Source organism: Siphateles boraxobius, unplaced genomic scaffold (genome assembly GCF_051911475.1).
Source record: "Siphateles boraxobius isolate OS27281-9 unplaced genomic scaffold, OSU_SipBor_1 9, whole genome shotgun sequence".
Lineage (NCBI taxonomy): Eukaryota > Metazoa > Chordata > Actinopteri > Cypriniformes > Leuciscidae > Siphateles > Siphateles boraxobius.
In genome coordinates this window covers 1,950,457-1,967,708 of record NW_027509219.1, presented here as the reverse complement: position 1 = coordinate 1,967,708, position 17,252 = coordinate 1,950,457, and the positions used below count along the sequence as shown (strand labels likewise).

Here is a 17,252-nt window from a genome sequence, read left to right as displayed (position 1 = left end):
TGTCTCTCTCTCTCCCTCTCTCTCTCTCTCGTCCCCTTCTCTCCCCAAACCTGTCCCCCTTCCCAGGTCTCGTGGGGGGCTGATGCCCCGGCCAGTGCCGAGGTGGAAAACGGGGGCTCCGGCGGAGCCTGTCCCCGCATTCAGGGCCCCACCCAGGGGGCTTGTGTCCCTCGACCACTCCACCCCGATTCCGGCAGCCCTGCGCTCTCCACGCCAATCCCTTAACCCGCTTCCCGCCACTGGGGCGGCGGGGAGGCCTGGGCCGGCCTGTTGGCGCTGCGGGGACCTGGGACACTTTATTGACCGGTGTCCGGTGATGGAGGTGGGGACGCTGATCCGGGTTCCCGACACGCCACAGGCTGCCCCCGATCAAGCTGGCCTGTACCAGATACCAGTGAGTATCAAGGGGGGTACTTATCAGGCTTTGGTGGATTCAGGCTGCAACCAAACCTCCATTCATCAAAGCCTGATTCAACCTGGGGCATTGGATAACAGCCGCATGGTTAAGGTGCGGTGTGTGCACGGGGTGGTGGTGAGTTATCCTATAATGCCTGTGGTAATTCAATTTAGGGGACAAAAGCATAGCATAGAGGTAGCAGTTAACCCGCACCTCCGGCATCCGCTAATTCTGGGAACGAATTGGCCTGCTTTTAGTAAATTATTGGGGTCTTTATGTGCGGATGCCTCTTGGGAAAAGAAAAGCAAGGGAAAGACAGCGGTTGTTCAGGTGGGAGATGCTGAGCCGGGACCTCTGGCATCTGCTGCAGGGGAACGGAGTACTCTGGAGAGAACTATCCTCACAGAGCGCGATGATTTTCCCCTGGAGCAGTCCCAGGACGAGACGTTAAAACATGCGTTTAATCAGATCCGTTCTATCGACGGCCAGGTACTCCACCCAGACCAACCGCTCTCTTATCCCTATTTTGCTATTTTAAAAGATAAGTTGTATCGGGTGACCCAAGACACCCAGTCAAAAGAGGATACAACGCAGTTGTTAGTTCCTAAAAGCCGCCGGGAAATGCTTTTTCAGGCGGCTCACTGTAATCCAATGGCTGGGCATTTAGGTCAAACGGCGACACTAAACCGTCTCATGGCCCGGTTCTTATGGCCGGGCATTCACGAGAATGTGCGCAAGTGGTGCGTGTCTTGTCGTGAATGTCAGTTGGTGAATCCACCGGCCAATCCAAAAGAACCATTGTGCCCCCTTCCGCTAATGCAGGTCCCCTTCGAACGAATTGGTATGGACCTCATCGGGCCATTGGAACGGTCAGCACGTCGGCACCGCTTTGCGTTAGTCCTGGTGGATTACGCAACGCGGTATCCTGAAGCAGTCCCGCTCCGTAACATTTCTGCTAAAAGTGTTGCGAGCGCGCTCTTTTCGTTAATCTCCCGGGTGGGAATCCCCAAGGAGATTCTCACCGATCAGGGCACGGCGTTTATGTCACGAACTATTCGCGAACTCTATGAATTATTGGGCATTAAATCGATTCGCACTCGCGTCTACCACCCACAGACAGACGGATTACTGGAACGGTTTAATCGCACTTTGAAGTCCATGATTCGAAAGTTCGTTCACGAAGACGCCAAAAATTGGGATAAGTGGCTAGAACCCCTCTTGTTCTCTGTACGCGAGGTTCCCCAAGCCTCCACGGGGTTTTCCCCCTTCGAGCTTCTCTATGGGCGTCAGCCCCGCGGGGTGTTAGACGTTCTTAGAGAAACTTGGGAGGATGGACCGTCCGCTAGTAAGAACGAAATTCAGTATGTCTTGGACCTGAGAACAAAACTCCACACTTTTGGGCGGCTATCAATGGAGAATTTGTTACGGGCCCAGGACAGACAGAGCCAGCTGTACCACAGGGGGACTAGACTTTGGCAATTTGCACCGGGAGATAAGGTGCTTGTATTACTCCCTACTTCTAGCTCTAAATTACTCGCAAAGTGGCAAGGACCCTTTGAGGTCACACGGCGGGTTAACAATCTCAACTATGAGGTAGTTCGAACAGATAGGGGCGGGGCACATCAAATTTATCACCTCAACCTCCTCAAAAAGTGGGTTAAGGCAGAGTCAATGATGCTGGCGACGGTAGTGAGCGGAGAGGAGGATCTCGGGCCAGAAGCGAACACAAAACCACAATCTCTCGCGCTGGCTCTTGGCGGAGATCACCTCTCACCCTCCCAGCTCACTGACATTAAAAATTTACAAGCTGAATTTGCTGATGTGTTCTCTCCCATGCCTGGTCGAACCGACCTCATTCAGCACCACATTGAGACGGATCCGGGGGTGGTGGTGCGCTGCCGCCCGTATCGTTTACCTGAACACAAAAAAAAGGTAGTTCAGAATGAATTAGAGGCTATGCTGGATATGGGGGTAATAGAAGAGTCCAGCAGTGACTGGGCGAGCCCGATAGTTTTAGTTCCTAAAACCGACGGCTCGGTCCGCTTCTGTGTGGACTATACAAAGGTAAACGCGGTGTCTAAGTTTGATGCTTATCCAATGCCGAGGGTTGACGAATTGCTTGATCGGCTGGGTACTGCTCGTTTTTATTCGACACTGGACTTAACAAAGGGTTATTGGCAGATCCCCTTGTCTCCCATGTCCAAAGAAAAGTCAGCTTTTACAACGCCGTTTGGATTACACCAATTTGTCACCCTTCCTTTCGGCTTGTTCGGGGCTCCGGCGACTTTTCAGCGTCTGATGGACAAAATTCTCCGGCCGCATGCTGCATATGCCGCTGCCTACTTGGATGATATTATCATCTATAGTAACGATTGGCAGCGTCATATGCAGCATTTGCGGGCTGTCCTGAAGACGCTGAGAAGGGCTGGGCTCACGGCCAACCCAAAGAAGTGTGCGGTTGGGCGTGTGGAAGTAAGGTATCTGGGCTTCCACTTGGGTCACGGACAGGTGCGTCCCCAAATTGATAAGACGGCAGCGGTTGCGACCTCTCCGAGGCCTAAGACCAAAAAGGAGGTTAGACAGTTCCGTGGGCTAGCGGGATATTACAGGAGGTTTGTACCTAATTATTCGGACCTCGCTAGCCCGCTGACTGATCTAACTAAAAAGGAAGCACCAGATACGGTCCAGTGGACGGAGCAGTGTCAGCAGGCTTTCACCCAGATAAAGGCTGCTCTGTGTGGCGGGCCGCTTTTACATGCTCCTGACTTCTCTCTCCCTTTCATCCTACAGACGGACGCATCGGACAGGGGGCTGGGCGCGGTCCTGTCCCAGGAGGTGGAGGGTGAAGAGCGGCCGGTGCTTTACATCAGTCGGAAGCTCTCTAAAAGAGAGACGATGTACAGCACCATCGAAAAAGAATGTTTAGCCATCAGGTGGGCTGTTCTCACCCTCCGCTACTACCTCCTGGGGCGGGAGTTCACCCTCTGTTCGGACCACGCTCCCCTGCAGTGGCTCCACCGCATGAAGGATACCAACGCGCGGATCACCCGTTGGTATCTAGCTTTACAGCCTTTTAAATTCCAGGTGGTCCACAGGCCGGGTGCACAGATGGCTGTGGCTGACCTCCTCTCCAGGAGGGGGAGGGAGGAGGGGGAGGCTACAGGCCGGACGGCTCCCCGGCCTGAGTCGGGCGGTGGGGGTATGTGGCGAGGGGGGCGTGGTTTTGCGAAGTCTGTAGTGAGAGACGAGTCAGCGAGCTGTGCGGTGAGTAAGTGGGTCAAGTGCAGATGATGAACACCTGTGTCTGATTGCAGTGATTGGCGTGGAGACCACATATAAGCTGCCGGGAATGAGAGAGGAGTGAGAGAGGCCTCGCACGCGACTGCAACAGAGCACACTGGCAAACGGACTGAGTTGTTTCCACGAGAGAAGAGTGTTTGGACATTGCTGTAGAGTTTCACTACGGTGAAGGCGCACGAGCGCACCTTTTTTGTTTACTTTATTTTTGTTGCTAAATAAAGTGCGAGTCCCAATTCCGCCGACCCTGTCTTCTTCTTCCTACACCCACGCTGAGGTTCACTACAGTTGACATTTCACTACACTGGACGTGAGCATCGCATCAAAAGCAAATAAACCCATTATAATCACTGACGCTGTCTACACTAGTTTGCTTTGATACATCCCGTTTCCACTGCTCGTTTGCGTCTCTGTACAGACTTCAGAAGGATCCCAGTGTCAGAAATAAGTGAGTGCTGTATTTTAATGGCATCCCAGATTGAACTGGAGGATTATATGTTTGTTTGGAGCATTTGGTTTTGTAAACGAGGAACAGTGTAATGTAGAGTCGCAAAGAAACTTTTGTTGACAGATGAAGCAGCCAACTGATCTGACAGCAGCTGCATCACAAACCATACGTAAATGATTAATGCTTTGTGTGTAAATGACGGTTTTTTTTATGGATAATGTTTCCAAACACTAACTCGCGTGCAATATTGAGTGGGCATTGATGCTGTTTCCTATGCTGAAAATAATTGTTTTTCTTCATATATAATAGTTTTTGTGCAAAACGTTTTCAATATTATAAGTGAACCATGACATTCAAGTGATAAAAAATAAATCCATGTCATGACCCCTTTAAAATAAACAGGCAATTAAAATAGACCCTATTTACCTCCTTACTCCATATTCCTGGTCTTATAGTAAATGATTCATTGGTGCACATTATTCCAAATAAGAAATTGTCTTTGCAATCTTTTATCAAAAAAAAGTCATCCTTACCTGGTTCCAGTTCTACAGTTATTAGAGCAACATCATCATCATCTGAGAGGGGACTAGGGCTGGCGGACAGTTTAGTTAGTGTGGTCCACCTGTTAGTTTAACAATCTCAGTGTTAAAGGGATAATTCACCCAACAATTCTATATATGTCATCATTTACTCATTCTCATGTAATTTCAAATCAGTATGCCTTTGTTTCGCTCTTTTCCATGCAGTTGCAATAAAAGGGAACTGAAGTTCATTTTCGTAGTGACTCCGAGTTACGTCGGATGACGACGAATGGGGGTTTCGCTTAGAGCACCTATCGACTTCGAGTATTACAAAACGAGCCAATGGCGATGAAATGCCATGGGTCTGCGAAATTTGCATAGCGTATCTCCGCCCCACCGTGTGGGTATAAAAGGAGGACGCCGGTAACATGCAGATATGTTTTCGCTTCGGAGCCAAGAGTATTTCTTCACTCCACAGCCATCTCTGACTTCGCTCTACGAGACGAGCTTCTCTCTCCGGTGTTGGTGTGACGGCGATCTGCAGTGAGCTCACAGTGCCTGCTGATCTGTGCAGTGATCTGCCAGTGTGTGTGTGTCTCCCTGTGCGCTTCAATATTGCAGAGTTTTTTCTCCTCTCATAAAAGAGCTTGCACGCGGCACGTCTTTTTAAAGACGGCTCGCCCGTGCATTTCTGGTTGCAGCGGACTGGTATCGGACTCTGATGGGCACGAGCGCTGTCTAGTGTGTTTGGGCTTGATCATGCTTGAACAGCGCTCGTGGATGACTCATGTTCTCTCTGGGAACATGATCATCGCGTCATATATAGGTCGAGACCCGGTGAACTCACAAGAGTGAGAGTCCCCTCATCCACCCCCCGATCTTCAGCTGGTGGCCAGGGTGACCTGAGGGTGTTGGTCTGGAACAAGGCGCCGACTCTGTGTCCACGCCCCAGCCCCCCCTCTTTAATGACGGTGCCCGCTAGCGAACTGATGATTCCATGAGTCTACCCTCGGGTGGCCCGTGTGTTTTCATTTGAAGCTACAGAGGATGATGCTGTGTCTGTAGCAGCATCACTAGGTGGGCTTGATTCTTTTGGAAATGATGACTCGTTACAGCTGCCACCCTCTGGTGTGCATACGGCTGTGCCTGAGTCTGATCTGGAGATGACGGCCATGGTTTCCCGGGACGATTGGTTTTTGGGTTAGACCGCCGTCCCGCGTCCACGGCAAACCCCAATATCTTTCCTCCCGGACGTGCATGATGAGATCACGGGTCCTCTCGTTGGTCTCATCCGCCTTTCCTCCCCTCAGGGGCAGCTGCCCATGGGTACACTGGGGTTCCCCCGGTTGAACGCTCTGTTGCCATGCTACTATGTCCTCAGAGTGCTTCCCAGCGCAATCCTAGGCACCCGTCCAAGCCTGTAGTTCTTTTCGTCTACACTAATTTGTGGCGAAATCCTATAGTGCCTCAGGACAGGCAGCTGCCTCACTGGATCCCATGACCATTCTGCTGGTCTACCTGACCCAGATACTCATGGACATGCAGGAGGGCGGGACTGACCCGAGGCTCTCAGTGAGCTGCGCGCTGCCACTGACCTTGCTCCCCGAGCGACGAAAGTGGCCGTACGCTCTCGGAGTCAGGTGATGTTCACCAGTCTGGCCCATCTCCCAGGTCGGCCTCTTCGGCGGTGTGGTTGAGTGCTTCTGCCCAACAGTTCTCAACCGCCCGTGAGCAGATCGAGGTTATTCTGCCCGACGGCCCCGCCGTCCGCTCAGATCCCTCAGTCTGCCCACCGCCGAAGGCTCCCTCCCACGGTTTCAACCCCGCCCATTCACACGGGCCTGACTCTGGAAGACCGTAGGGGGGATGCCACAGCCTTCTCCAGCCCCGCCCCCCGCTAAACGCCGGTTGAGCGGCACTTTTGAGATGGGCTGCTCAGAGATGAGACTCAGTTCTTTCCAGGAGTTGGTAGCAGGGCCGCTCCTTTCCCCGGTGGAGGGCTCGGGAAGAATCCTTATTCAGAAAGAACTGACTCTCTCGTCTCTGAGCATACAGAGTTCTCGGACGACACAGAGCGCCGCCCACAAACCGTGCTCTCCTCGTCCCCCTCTGTCCCAGAGGTGGTTAACACGGCGTGCCGTCCACGGACCGCTTCGCCCCTGTCCCCCTCTGTCGCCAGACCCCTGACAGAGCAGGCCCCCCTGGAACGCTGGTCCTTCCCTGGCCTCCTCTGTCAGGGTGCGGTTATGACCTTGCCCCCACCGGGCCGCTATGCCGTCCACGTCTGGGTCATCCCTCTCCGCTGCACCACCGGGGGGGACGTCTGTGGTTCTTGACGCCGCTGGCACAGTTGGGAGCCTGCCTAGAGCTTCCCTATCTGTTCCGCTGGGTCGCGCGAACCATCGGCTCGGCTATGCAATTCAGTTCGCACGGTCTCCTCCCCGCTTCAGTGGAGTCCGCTCCACTTTGGTCGGTGGCTATGCCCCTATCATGAGAGCGGAGGTTGCTACCCTACTGGCAAAGGGTGTGATTGAGACTGTCCCTCCAGCCGAAATGAGGTCCGGGTTTACAGCCCTTACCTCATTGTCCCGGAGAAGTCTGGTGGGTTACGGCCAATCCTGGACCTACGCATCTGAACCGCTCCCTTCACAGGCTGCCGTTCAACATGCTCCTGGCCAAACGCATTTCTGGATGTGTGCGGCCACAGGATTGGTTTGCAGCGATCGACCTGAAGACTTTTATGTTTCCGTTCTCCTTCGACTCAGACCATTCCTACGGTTTGCTGTCAGGGCGCGAGCATATCAGTACGCTGTTCTCCCATTCGGGCTAGCCCTGTCTCCTCGCGCCTTCACAAAGGTTCTTGCGGCAGCCTTTGTTCCTCCATGGGAACACGGGGTTCGCATCCTGAACTATCTCGGTGACTGGCTGTCTTAAGCTCACTCCTGGGACCAGGTTTGCGAATACAGGGACCCAGTGCTCCGGCACCTTGCTCGTCTGGGCCTTCGGGTCAACTGGGAAACAGGAAACAAAGTTTACTCAGAAAAATGAGTAAACTTTGCCCTGTGCAGAGGAGCTCTTTTCTCGGTATGGACTTGGTCGCCTTCTCCACTCGGCCATTGCTGACTTGCCTGAGACTATCAAGCGCAAGAGTGCGGTTCCACTGAAGTTTTTTTTTCAGAGGCTCCTGGGGCATATGGCATCTGCAGCCGCGGTACGCCGCTCAGATTGCTTCATATGAGACCGCTTCAGCTTGGCTTCGCAACCGAGTCCCGAGGTGGGCATGGCAACACGGCACCCTCCGAGTACCAGTTACTCCGACCTGCCGTCAGTACTCACCCCGTGGTCGAACCTCAGTTTTCTACGTGCCCAAGTGCCCCTGGAACGAGCTTCCCGGCATGCTGTTGTCTCAGCAGATGCCTTCACGGGCTGGGGCGCCATGCGCAATGGACATGCTGTCACACTCTCATGTTGAGCAGGGATGCTCCCGAAAAGTTCAGTGAGATTTATCTCACCCAGGTGTAGAGCAGAAATGCTCCTGAGGTTCAGTGAATTTCTTCACACTTAGGTGTTGAGCAAGGTTGCTCCTGAAGCTCAGTGATTCTCGCATGTAGTGTTGAGCAGTATGGCATGTCTATTGCCTCGAGTTGCCGGCAGTACGCCTTGCCCTGCACCGCTTCCGGGCGTTACGCTGGGGTCAACACGTACTAGTCCGATCAGACAATACCGCCACAGTAGCGTACATCAACCATCAGGGTGGTCTACGCTCCCGCCGTATGTCGCAACTCGCACGCCACCTCCTCTTATTGAGTCAGAAGCACCTGAGGTCCCTTCGTGCTATCTACATTCCGGGAAATTGGAACTTTGCAGCCGACGAGCTGTCACGGTTTCGGCCCATCTCCGGCGAATGGCGACTCCATCCCCAGTCTGTCCAGCTGGTTTGGGAACAGTTCGGGGACGCACAGATAGACCTGTTTGCCTCCCATGACTCATCCCATTGCGCCCTGTATTACTCCCTGTCCGAGGGCACCCTCAACACGGATGCAATGGCGCACAGCTGGCCGCGGGGCCTACGCAAATTTGCGTTTTCCCCAGTGAGCCTTCTCGCACGGACCTTGTGTAAGATCAAGGAGGACGAGGAGCAGGTCATTCTGGTTGCGCCGTATTGGCCCACCCGGACCTGGTTCTCCGAACTGATACTCCTCGCGACAGCACCTCCTTGGCCAAATCCTCTGAGGAAGGTTCTCCTTTCTCAGAGACGGGGCACCCTCTGGCACCCTCGACCCGATCTTGGAGGCTCCACGTGTGGCTCCTGGACGGGACGAGGCAGGTTTGAGTACCCTGCCACCAGCGGTGGCAGCTACCATCACTTCCGCTAGAGCATCGTCCACGAGACATGTCTATGCGTTGAAGTGGAACCTCTTCGTCAACTGGTGCTCTTCTCGCCGAGAAGACCCCAGGAGATGCTCGTTCAGTGTCGTGCTTTCCTTCTTGCAAGATGGGCTGGAGCGAAGGCTGTATCCCTCCACCCTGAAGGTGTATGTGGCCTCTATCGCCGCATATCACTAAGCAGTTGAAGGTAAGTCTCTGGGGAAGCACGACCTGATCGCCAGGTTCCTGAGAGGAGCGAGGAGATTGAATCCTCCTCGCCCTCCTCTCGTTCCCTCTTGGGACCTCTCAGTGGTGTTAAATGCCTTGCAGAGGGCTCCCTTTGAGCCTCTGCAATCAGTTGAGCTTTAGTTCCTGTCTATGAAGACAGCGCTCCTGGTTGCATTAGCCTCCTTCAAGAGGGTAGGGGACCTGCACGCATTCTCCGTTGATGAAGAGTGCCTGGAATTCGGGCCCGGTCACTCTCACGTGATCCTGAGACCCCGGCCTGGATATGTGCCCAAGGTTCCCACCACTCCCTTCCGGGACCAGGTGGTGAACCTGCAAGCGCTGCCCCTGGAGGAGGCAGACCCAGCCTTGGCACTGCTCTGTCCAGTACGCGCTCTCCGTGCTTACGTAGACAGGACGCATTGTTTCAGGACCTCAGACCAGCTCTTTGTCTGTTATGGTGGGAGACTGTAGGGAAAGGCTCTCTCAAAGCAGAGGTTGTCCCACTGGATAGTGGATGCCATTGCTTTGGCTTACCAACAGCAAGGCCGACCGTGCCCCCTTGGTGTGACAGCCCACTCCACCCGGAGTGTGGCTTCCTCTTGGGCTCTAGCGCATGGCGCCTCGCTAACAGACATCTGTAGAGCTGCAGGCTGGGCGACACCCAACACATTCGCCAGATTTTATAATCTCCGAGTGGAGCCTGTGTCCTCTCGTGTACTCGCTTCAGTCAGCTAGTACTGGACCCGCTCAGGTGTCTTCGCTTGCTCGCCATTCCACTCCACGGACTGGATACGTGCGATATTCCTCAGGTGAGCTTTCCTCTCTGAAGCCCTGAGTTCCTCCAGCACTGTTGACGCTGGCGCCAGTGTCTATTGCCTGTGCGTCGGCTAGGTGCCTCCGTGTGCATGGTTCCTCCCCTGAATAACCCCCACATGTGTATTTCCACTGTAAGCCTCCTTGAGCATGTGTCTTTCCCTCGGCAAGCCACCTTGCCACTCCTGGAGTTGAAAGTTGCCACCCCTCGGGCTGGTCACTCCAGCGTTCCTCCATATGAAGCCCTCCGGCCATATGTGTGTTCTTAAGTCCTCCCTACTGGTAGTCATGCTGCGGCATATTTCCTCTGAGATATGCTTCCCAGTGTACCTTGGTATTCCTTTGTTAAGGCGAGACACGGTAGGCAAAAACATCGTTTTTTTTTCACTGGTCAATTTTGAGATTTTAGGATATTTGTCTTCAATAACATGTCTTCTTTCAGACTTGTGGTGAAAAAAAGTCAGAAATACACATTTAGGTCTTTATTTTACTACACTTTGCCTGTTTGCGTCTGTAGATTTCTCATAAACTCATCAAAAGTTGTCGTTATAAATCATCCTTCTGCTCCGCGATCGCGATCTGCACTCTGTCATCACACACACCGTTAGAAAGCTTGCTCTCTGCTGTACAATACTGCCGGATCCAAATATGGTCATTTCCTTTTTATCAGCAACCAATCGCGAAAGTAAAAGGGGGGATTTTACTCTAAATGCGCGATCTCATTGGCTGATGCTAATTCTTTAAAGCCCGTTTTCTCAAAATGACTTTTCTCTCTCACTCCAAGTCCGAAATCTCCACGTCAGTAGCACCTATATACACCAAACTTTCCAGTCTTGTACCTAGTTATATTATGAAGACATTTACAGAGGGATTTGTAAATATATTATTCTTAGCCTGATTTACATAACATTTTATTCCAAAAAACATGTCGAAAATCATTTTTTTAAGGCTATTGGCAGTATATTCTGATTTACAGGATAACAAAAGTAGATATCCATAAATCCCTCTGTAATTTTTTTCCCATCTAATATGTGAACACAATGAAAAAATAATTTTGAACCTGGCTTTATCCAATACTCAGATTTCGTTTTTTAAAATATATGCAGATTTGCGCGTATTTAATTAGATAATGTCTAATTTGCATATTTAAACATTAAATTACAGAAAACTTGTAATACATTTTTTTCTCATCTTAATGTAGGTAATCAACTGGCAAAGTTTCATGGTGATATCTGCTAGTTAAAAAAAATACCCTATTCACCTGTAGTGTTTCGCCTTAAATAGGACTCCTTCGTCCGTGCCAGTATCACGACAGGGGGATCAGACTTTCGCAGGGCACTGGAAGACAGCTGTGAAGGTGGCGTGATTTCACAGGGACCCCCATTCGTCGTCATCCGACGTAACTCGGAGTGACTACGAAAGGGAACGTCTCGGTTACGTATGTAACCCTCTTTCCCTGAGTAGTGAACGGAGACGTTACGTCTCCCTGCCACTTCCGCTGTACCGCTGGGTAGAACGCCTGAGTTCAGTCTCGGCTCCTCAGCGAAGACATATCTGCATGTTGCCGGCGTTCTCCTTTTATACCCACGCGGTGGGGCGGAGATACGCTATGCAAATTCCGCAGACCCATGGCATTTCATCGCCATTGGCTCGTTTTGTAATACTCGAAGTCGATAGGTGTTCTATCTGTAGTTACATACGTAACCGAGATGTTTTCAGTCTTCAGAAACATAAAAAAACCCCATAAAATTGTCCATGAGATGACTTGAGCAAAAATGTTATTCACCAATAATATTTTCCTCCTGTAAGCTGTCAATGGATCACTCTGTCAGTGAATTTAGCTTGAGAACTGGATCAGTCTGAATCATGAACATATCATTCAGAACTGTTTTGTGAACTGGGTCAACTAATTATTTAAAAAGATTCAACTAAAAATAACGATTTGTTCATGAAACAGACTTTGATTCCAGTCTCACTTCCTGTTTCCTAACTATATAACAATGTAACAAATTTGCATAATGCCAGCACTTCATTGGCTGCCCGAAAACAGTCTAATTTGACCCGCCCTCAAACACTGTAGTTGTAGCTGAGACTGGAAGAGTTTGGTTTGTGTTGTTTATGTCGAGAAGACGCTGTTTTCTGCACTGCAAGTCCACTTTGATGCACTTTTAAAGGATGAGGTTACTGTTCGTATCACTGTGTATCAAGTGCTGAGGAAGATCCGGAGCTGAAATTCAGATATGGTTAATGAGCGATTGGTTTCCGAAACACACTATTGGTGGTCGACCAATCACAGACTAGGACGTCTGACCAATCAGTGTAGAGTAGGCTCTCGGAAAGGAGGGGCTTATAGAAACTGGATTCTCTTATCAAACCGTTTCAGATACTGTGACAAAAGATGTGATGCTACAATGTATATTATGAGAAAATTAATGTGTTTTTTGAACTTGGATGCAAGCAAACCTATTGCAGGAGACCTCTGAAACGAAACATTTAAAATAGCCTAATGGGGCACTTAAATGTACTGAAATTGCATGGAAAAAAGTGACCAACACATTCAAATTTAAAAAAGTGTGTGTTTCGCAGAAGAAAGAAAGTCATACAGGTTTGGAGCAACATTATGTTAATGATGACAGAATTTGCATTTCTTGGTGAACTATGATTTTAAAGGCATAACTCATCCAAAAAGGAACATTTTATTCACCCTCATTTCATTCCATTTCGTTCTGCGGAACATAAAATATATTTTGTCATTTGGACATTTCTTAAAATCTTCTTTTGCATTCCACAGAAAAAGGAGTCAAGCAATTGTACCTATAATGAGTGATTAATGTGATAAAAGTTGTAAAATTCAAAGAAAGAACATTTCTCAAAAGACATTTGGAAAGACATAAAAACTCTACCATTTGGGACAGGGGTTGCCATGGGCAGCTCCACACTGGGTCCAGATGCAAAGGGCAGCAGGCATGAGAATGGACACCCAAAGCCAGCAGCAGCTCACAATGAGAGACATGAACAGACCGAAGTCATGAACCGCTGGGATCTAATGTCGCATGCAAAACAGATAAAGGTCACAAGTCAGGTGTTGGCAGAATTTTGTTCACTTTGCATGTTTTAAAATAAATTAACCGGCAGGATTCTCATTACGTCAATACACACTACTGAATAAACATGAGATGGTGACAGAAACATAAAAGCCCCAAGGGTACAAAAGCTACTACGAATGAAATAAGACCTCTTTAACGATAAAGAAAGGTTTGACTGTCTACTCTGCATGTTCTTTCAGCTTATTACATCAGTTGAGTTTATTTTTTGATTGATGTTAGATCCTGTGCTTCAAAGTAGGAGGTCACGTACGAATCAGCAAGTTCACTCAGAACTTTGGCTCATTTAATCACACCACTTAAAGCTTAAACTCTTTTGATGGCAGATTTTTTTTAATACAGAATGTAAGGGTCACAGGTCATGATTAAAGCATTACTTTTTATATTGTGTTACTTTTTGTTGTAATTAATTTTATTACGTTATTGTCTAAAATTACAGCTCCTAGTAAAAATCTTCTGGGTACTGGTGTCACGGCCATGAGCACATCGACATACGCATGTGTATTAAAGGCCCACTCTAGTGCCTTGGAATGCACAGCTTTGTATGATGCGTTGACAATTTCCAGTGAAACAGGAAGCTAAGGCGGGACATATTGAATGGCCCCTCCCCCTTTTCAAATAGCCAATAGCGTTTAGTTTACCTCACAGACTGCAATTAATACTTGACAGCACCATAGAAGCGAATCCGAACGCTGATGATACGTTGTATTTAATAGTAGAGGTGTGAAAAAATTCTTGCCATTTCATTCTTAACCAACGTACAGTTAATACAGTTAATAAAAAATAAAACTCGAGCGTTTGAGCAACCGAACACACATCTCCAACCCATATTGCTCTGTGAACGCTTTACATTCTAGAGAGCATTTGATTCGACAGAAGATGTGATGAGAAGCTGAAGTCCGCGGTGATGTCATAAAAATCCATGAATCCATTTTAGCGGAAGCGAGGGACTGTAAGTTTCGTGAATTTTGTCATTTATTTGGAACACACCAGCTTATTCATATCAAAAGCTAAAAAACTTAAATGTTTGATTTCAGGGGGCTTTTAAGCAACCAACTCTGATAAGCATGAATTACGTTAGTACGTTGAGGTTAGCCAATCATAACAGAGGTCATTTACATAGAAATTTTAAGGGTATAGCAGCAAAAACAGCCTGTTTAATTGCAACCACCAAATAAGTGGAAAACGGTTCCGAAAAACTAAAATACAACTGTTTTGGGTGCAGGAAACCTTGCATTGTAAGTGAACTTAATAAAATCCTACGAAAGTGTAAATGTGGTCTTAATGGTCTAAATGTTAGCACATCTTTGTTTTGACAGTTGATTTTCTGGCCATGTTTATCCTGCTCTGCTGACTGCACCTGTGAGAAGGTGTTTGCAGCATATGCTGCTGCCGTAGTGAAGGACGTGAGGAACGTGGCTCTGCCGGCTGTCTTTACTGTGTAAATCATGCGCTGCATTGAACAAGTCAGGTTGGCTGACTGTCTGAAGGTACTTATGAACACAAACACATCATCCACACCTAGAAGGAAAGACAGAGGAAGACAGTAAGACCAAAGAACATGTTCATTTATAATGTGGAAAGCTCATGGGTTTTCATTATTCTCACCGATGCCGATGATAACGAAGGCTGCCACTCCATTGAGAATGCCGAGGTATTTCACTCCAAACGCCACATGATACAAGAAGAGCGCCACGAGACAGCTCAGACCAATACTGGCCAAGCCAAAGAACGTCAGAAACACTGAGGAGAAACAAAATGGATATGACGCATGATGCCAAATCAAAACACTTGAGACTTTTAGTGTTCAAGCACAGTGTTCTTTTGTTAACTATACACTGCAAGCACACCAAGCTATTAACAAAATTCGCCTCACAAGCACATTTTCTTTTAAAATATACAGTATGTAATTAAATTAATTGCATGGGTAATATGAAGGGTATTTAGTACAGCATGTATTACTTCTAAATTTACACTATACGTTTAATAAGACTAGAAAGTAGAAAAATCGAAATGTACACACCTTAAATAGCCACCGCCTACACCGAAAGTAAATTAAAATAAATGTAAATACTTAAGTTATGTGCACTGCCATTCCAAAGTTTGGGGTCAGTAAGATGTTTTCTCTGGATGGATTTGTTTGATATAAAATACAGTAAAGGCAATATTGTGATATTTTAATATATTTAAAAAACGAATTTATTCATGTGATCAAAAGCTGAATTTTCAGCATCATTAGGCTACTCCAGTCTTCAGTGTCACATGATCCTTCAGAAATCATTCTAATATGATGATTTGCTGCTCAAGAAACATTTCTGATTATTATCAATGTTGTAAAAAGTTGTGCAGCAGTTTTGGTGGAAACCGAGATACATTTTTTCAGGATTCTTTGATGAACAGATGAATGCAGTTTTTAGCTATGTGTCTACATCTATCAATGTGGAAAGAGAAGAGTATTTATTTAAAACAGATATTTGATCAGATCAATTTAATGTTTCTTTACTGAATGAAAGTATTTAAGGGATAGTTCACCCAAAAATGTAAAAACTGTAATTAATTTCTCACCCTCATGTCGTTCCAAACACGTAAGACTTTCGTTCATCTTCAGAACACAAATGAAAATAACATGAGAATGAACCTCATTGGTTCTTTCATGTCAAGCGAACATGCTTGAGCCTCCATTTACCATAAATGATGTGTGAGTTGATGAATGTTTATATTTGAATACAATCCTAAATTAAATCTGTTCCCTTTCGTAGTCACTCCGGGTTACGTCGGATGACGATGAATGGGGGTTTCGCTTAGAACACCTATCGACTTTGAGTATTACAAAACGAGCCAATGGCGATTAAATGCCATGGGTCTGCGGAATTTGCATAGCGTATCTCCGCCCCACCGTGTGGGTATAAAAGGAGGACGCCGGCAACATGCAGATATGTTTTCGCTTCGGAGCCAAGAGTATTTCTTCACTCCAAAATCATCTCTGACTTCACTCTACGAGACGAGCTTCTCTCTCCGGTGTTGGTGTGACGGCGATCTGCAGCGAGCTCACAGTACCTGCTGATCTGTGCAGTGATCTGCCAGTGTGTGTGTGTCTCCCTGTGCGCTTCAACATCGCGGAGTTTTTTCTCCTCTTATAAAAGAGCTCGCACGCGGCACGTCTTTTTAAAGACGGCTCGCCCGTGCATTTCTGGTAGCACTTTTCGTCCACTGGTATCGGACTCTGATGGGCACGAGCGCTGTCTAGTGTGTTTGGGCTTTGATCATGCTTGAACAGCGCTCGTGGATGACTCATGTTCTCTCTGGGAACGTGATCATCGCGTCATATATAGGTCGAGACTCGGTGAACTCGCAAGAGTGAGAGTCCCCTCATCCACCCCCCGATCTTCGGCTGGTGGCCAGGGTGACCTGAGGGTGTTGGTCTGGAACAAGGCGCCGACTCTGTGTCCACGCCCCAGCCCCCCCTCTTTAATGACAGTGCCCGCTAGCGAACTGATGATTCCATGAGTCTACCCTCGGGTGGCCCGTGTGTTTTCATTTGAAGCTACAGAGGATGATGCTGTGTCTGTAGCAGCATCACTAGGTGGGCTTGATTCTTCTGGAAATGACGTCTCGTCACAGCTGCCACCCTCTGGTGTGCATACGGCTGTGCCTGAGTCTGATCCGGAGATGACGGCCATGCTTTCCCGGGACGATTGGTTTTGGGTAAGGCCGCCGACGCGTCCACGGCAAACCCCAATATCTTTCCTCCCGGACGTGCATGATGAGATCACGGGTCCTCTCGTTGGTCTCATCTGCCTTTCCTTCCCTCAGGGGCCGCTACCCATGGGTACACTGGGGTTCCCCCGGTTGAACACTCTGTTGCCATGCTACTATGTCCTCAGAGTGCTTCCCGGCGCAATCCTAGGCACCCGTCCAAAGCCTGAAGTTCTTTTCGTCTACACTAATCTGTGGCGAAAACCTATAGTGCCACAGGACAGGCAGCTGCCTCACTGCATCCCATGACCGTTCTGCTGGTCTACCTGACCCAGATGCTCATGGAAATGCAGGAGGGGGCGGGACTGACCCGAGGCTCT

General features: G+C 48.8%; 1 protein-coding gene across 1 annotated transcript in view; it reads right to left on the bottom strand.

The window, feature by feature from the left end:
- The window catches only part of disp3 (dispatched RND transporter family member 3), a 78,742-nt gene that overhangs the window by 51,611 nt on the left and 9,879 nt on the right, over positions 1-17,252 (bottom strand). The window contains exons 4-7 of the mRNA XM_077223673.1: positions 14,785-14,919; positions 14,537-14,697; positions 12,976-13,115; positions 4,676-4,764 (exon numbers count right to left, since the gene is read on the bottom strand). Coding sequence (XP_077079788.1) covers positions 4,676-4,764; positions 12,976-13,115; positions 14,537-14,697; positions 14,785-14,919 — 525 coding nt within the window. The remainder of the gene's footprint in view (positions 1-4,675; positions 4,765-12,975; positions 13,116-14,536; positions 14,698-14,784; positions 14,920-17,252) is intronic.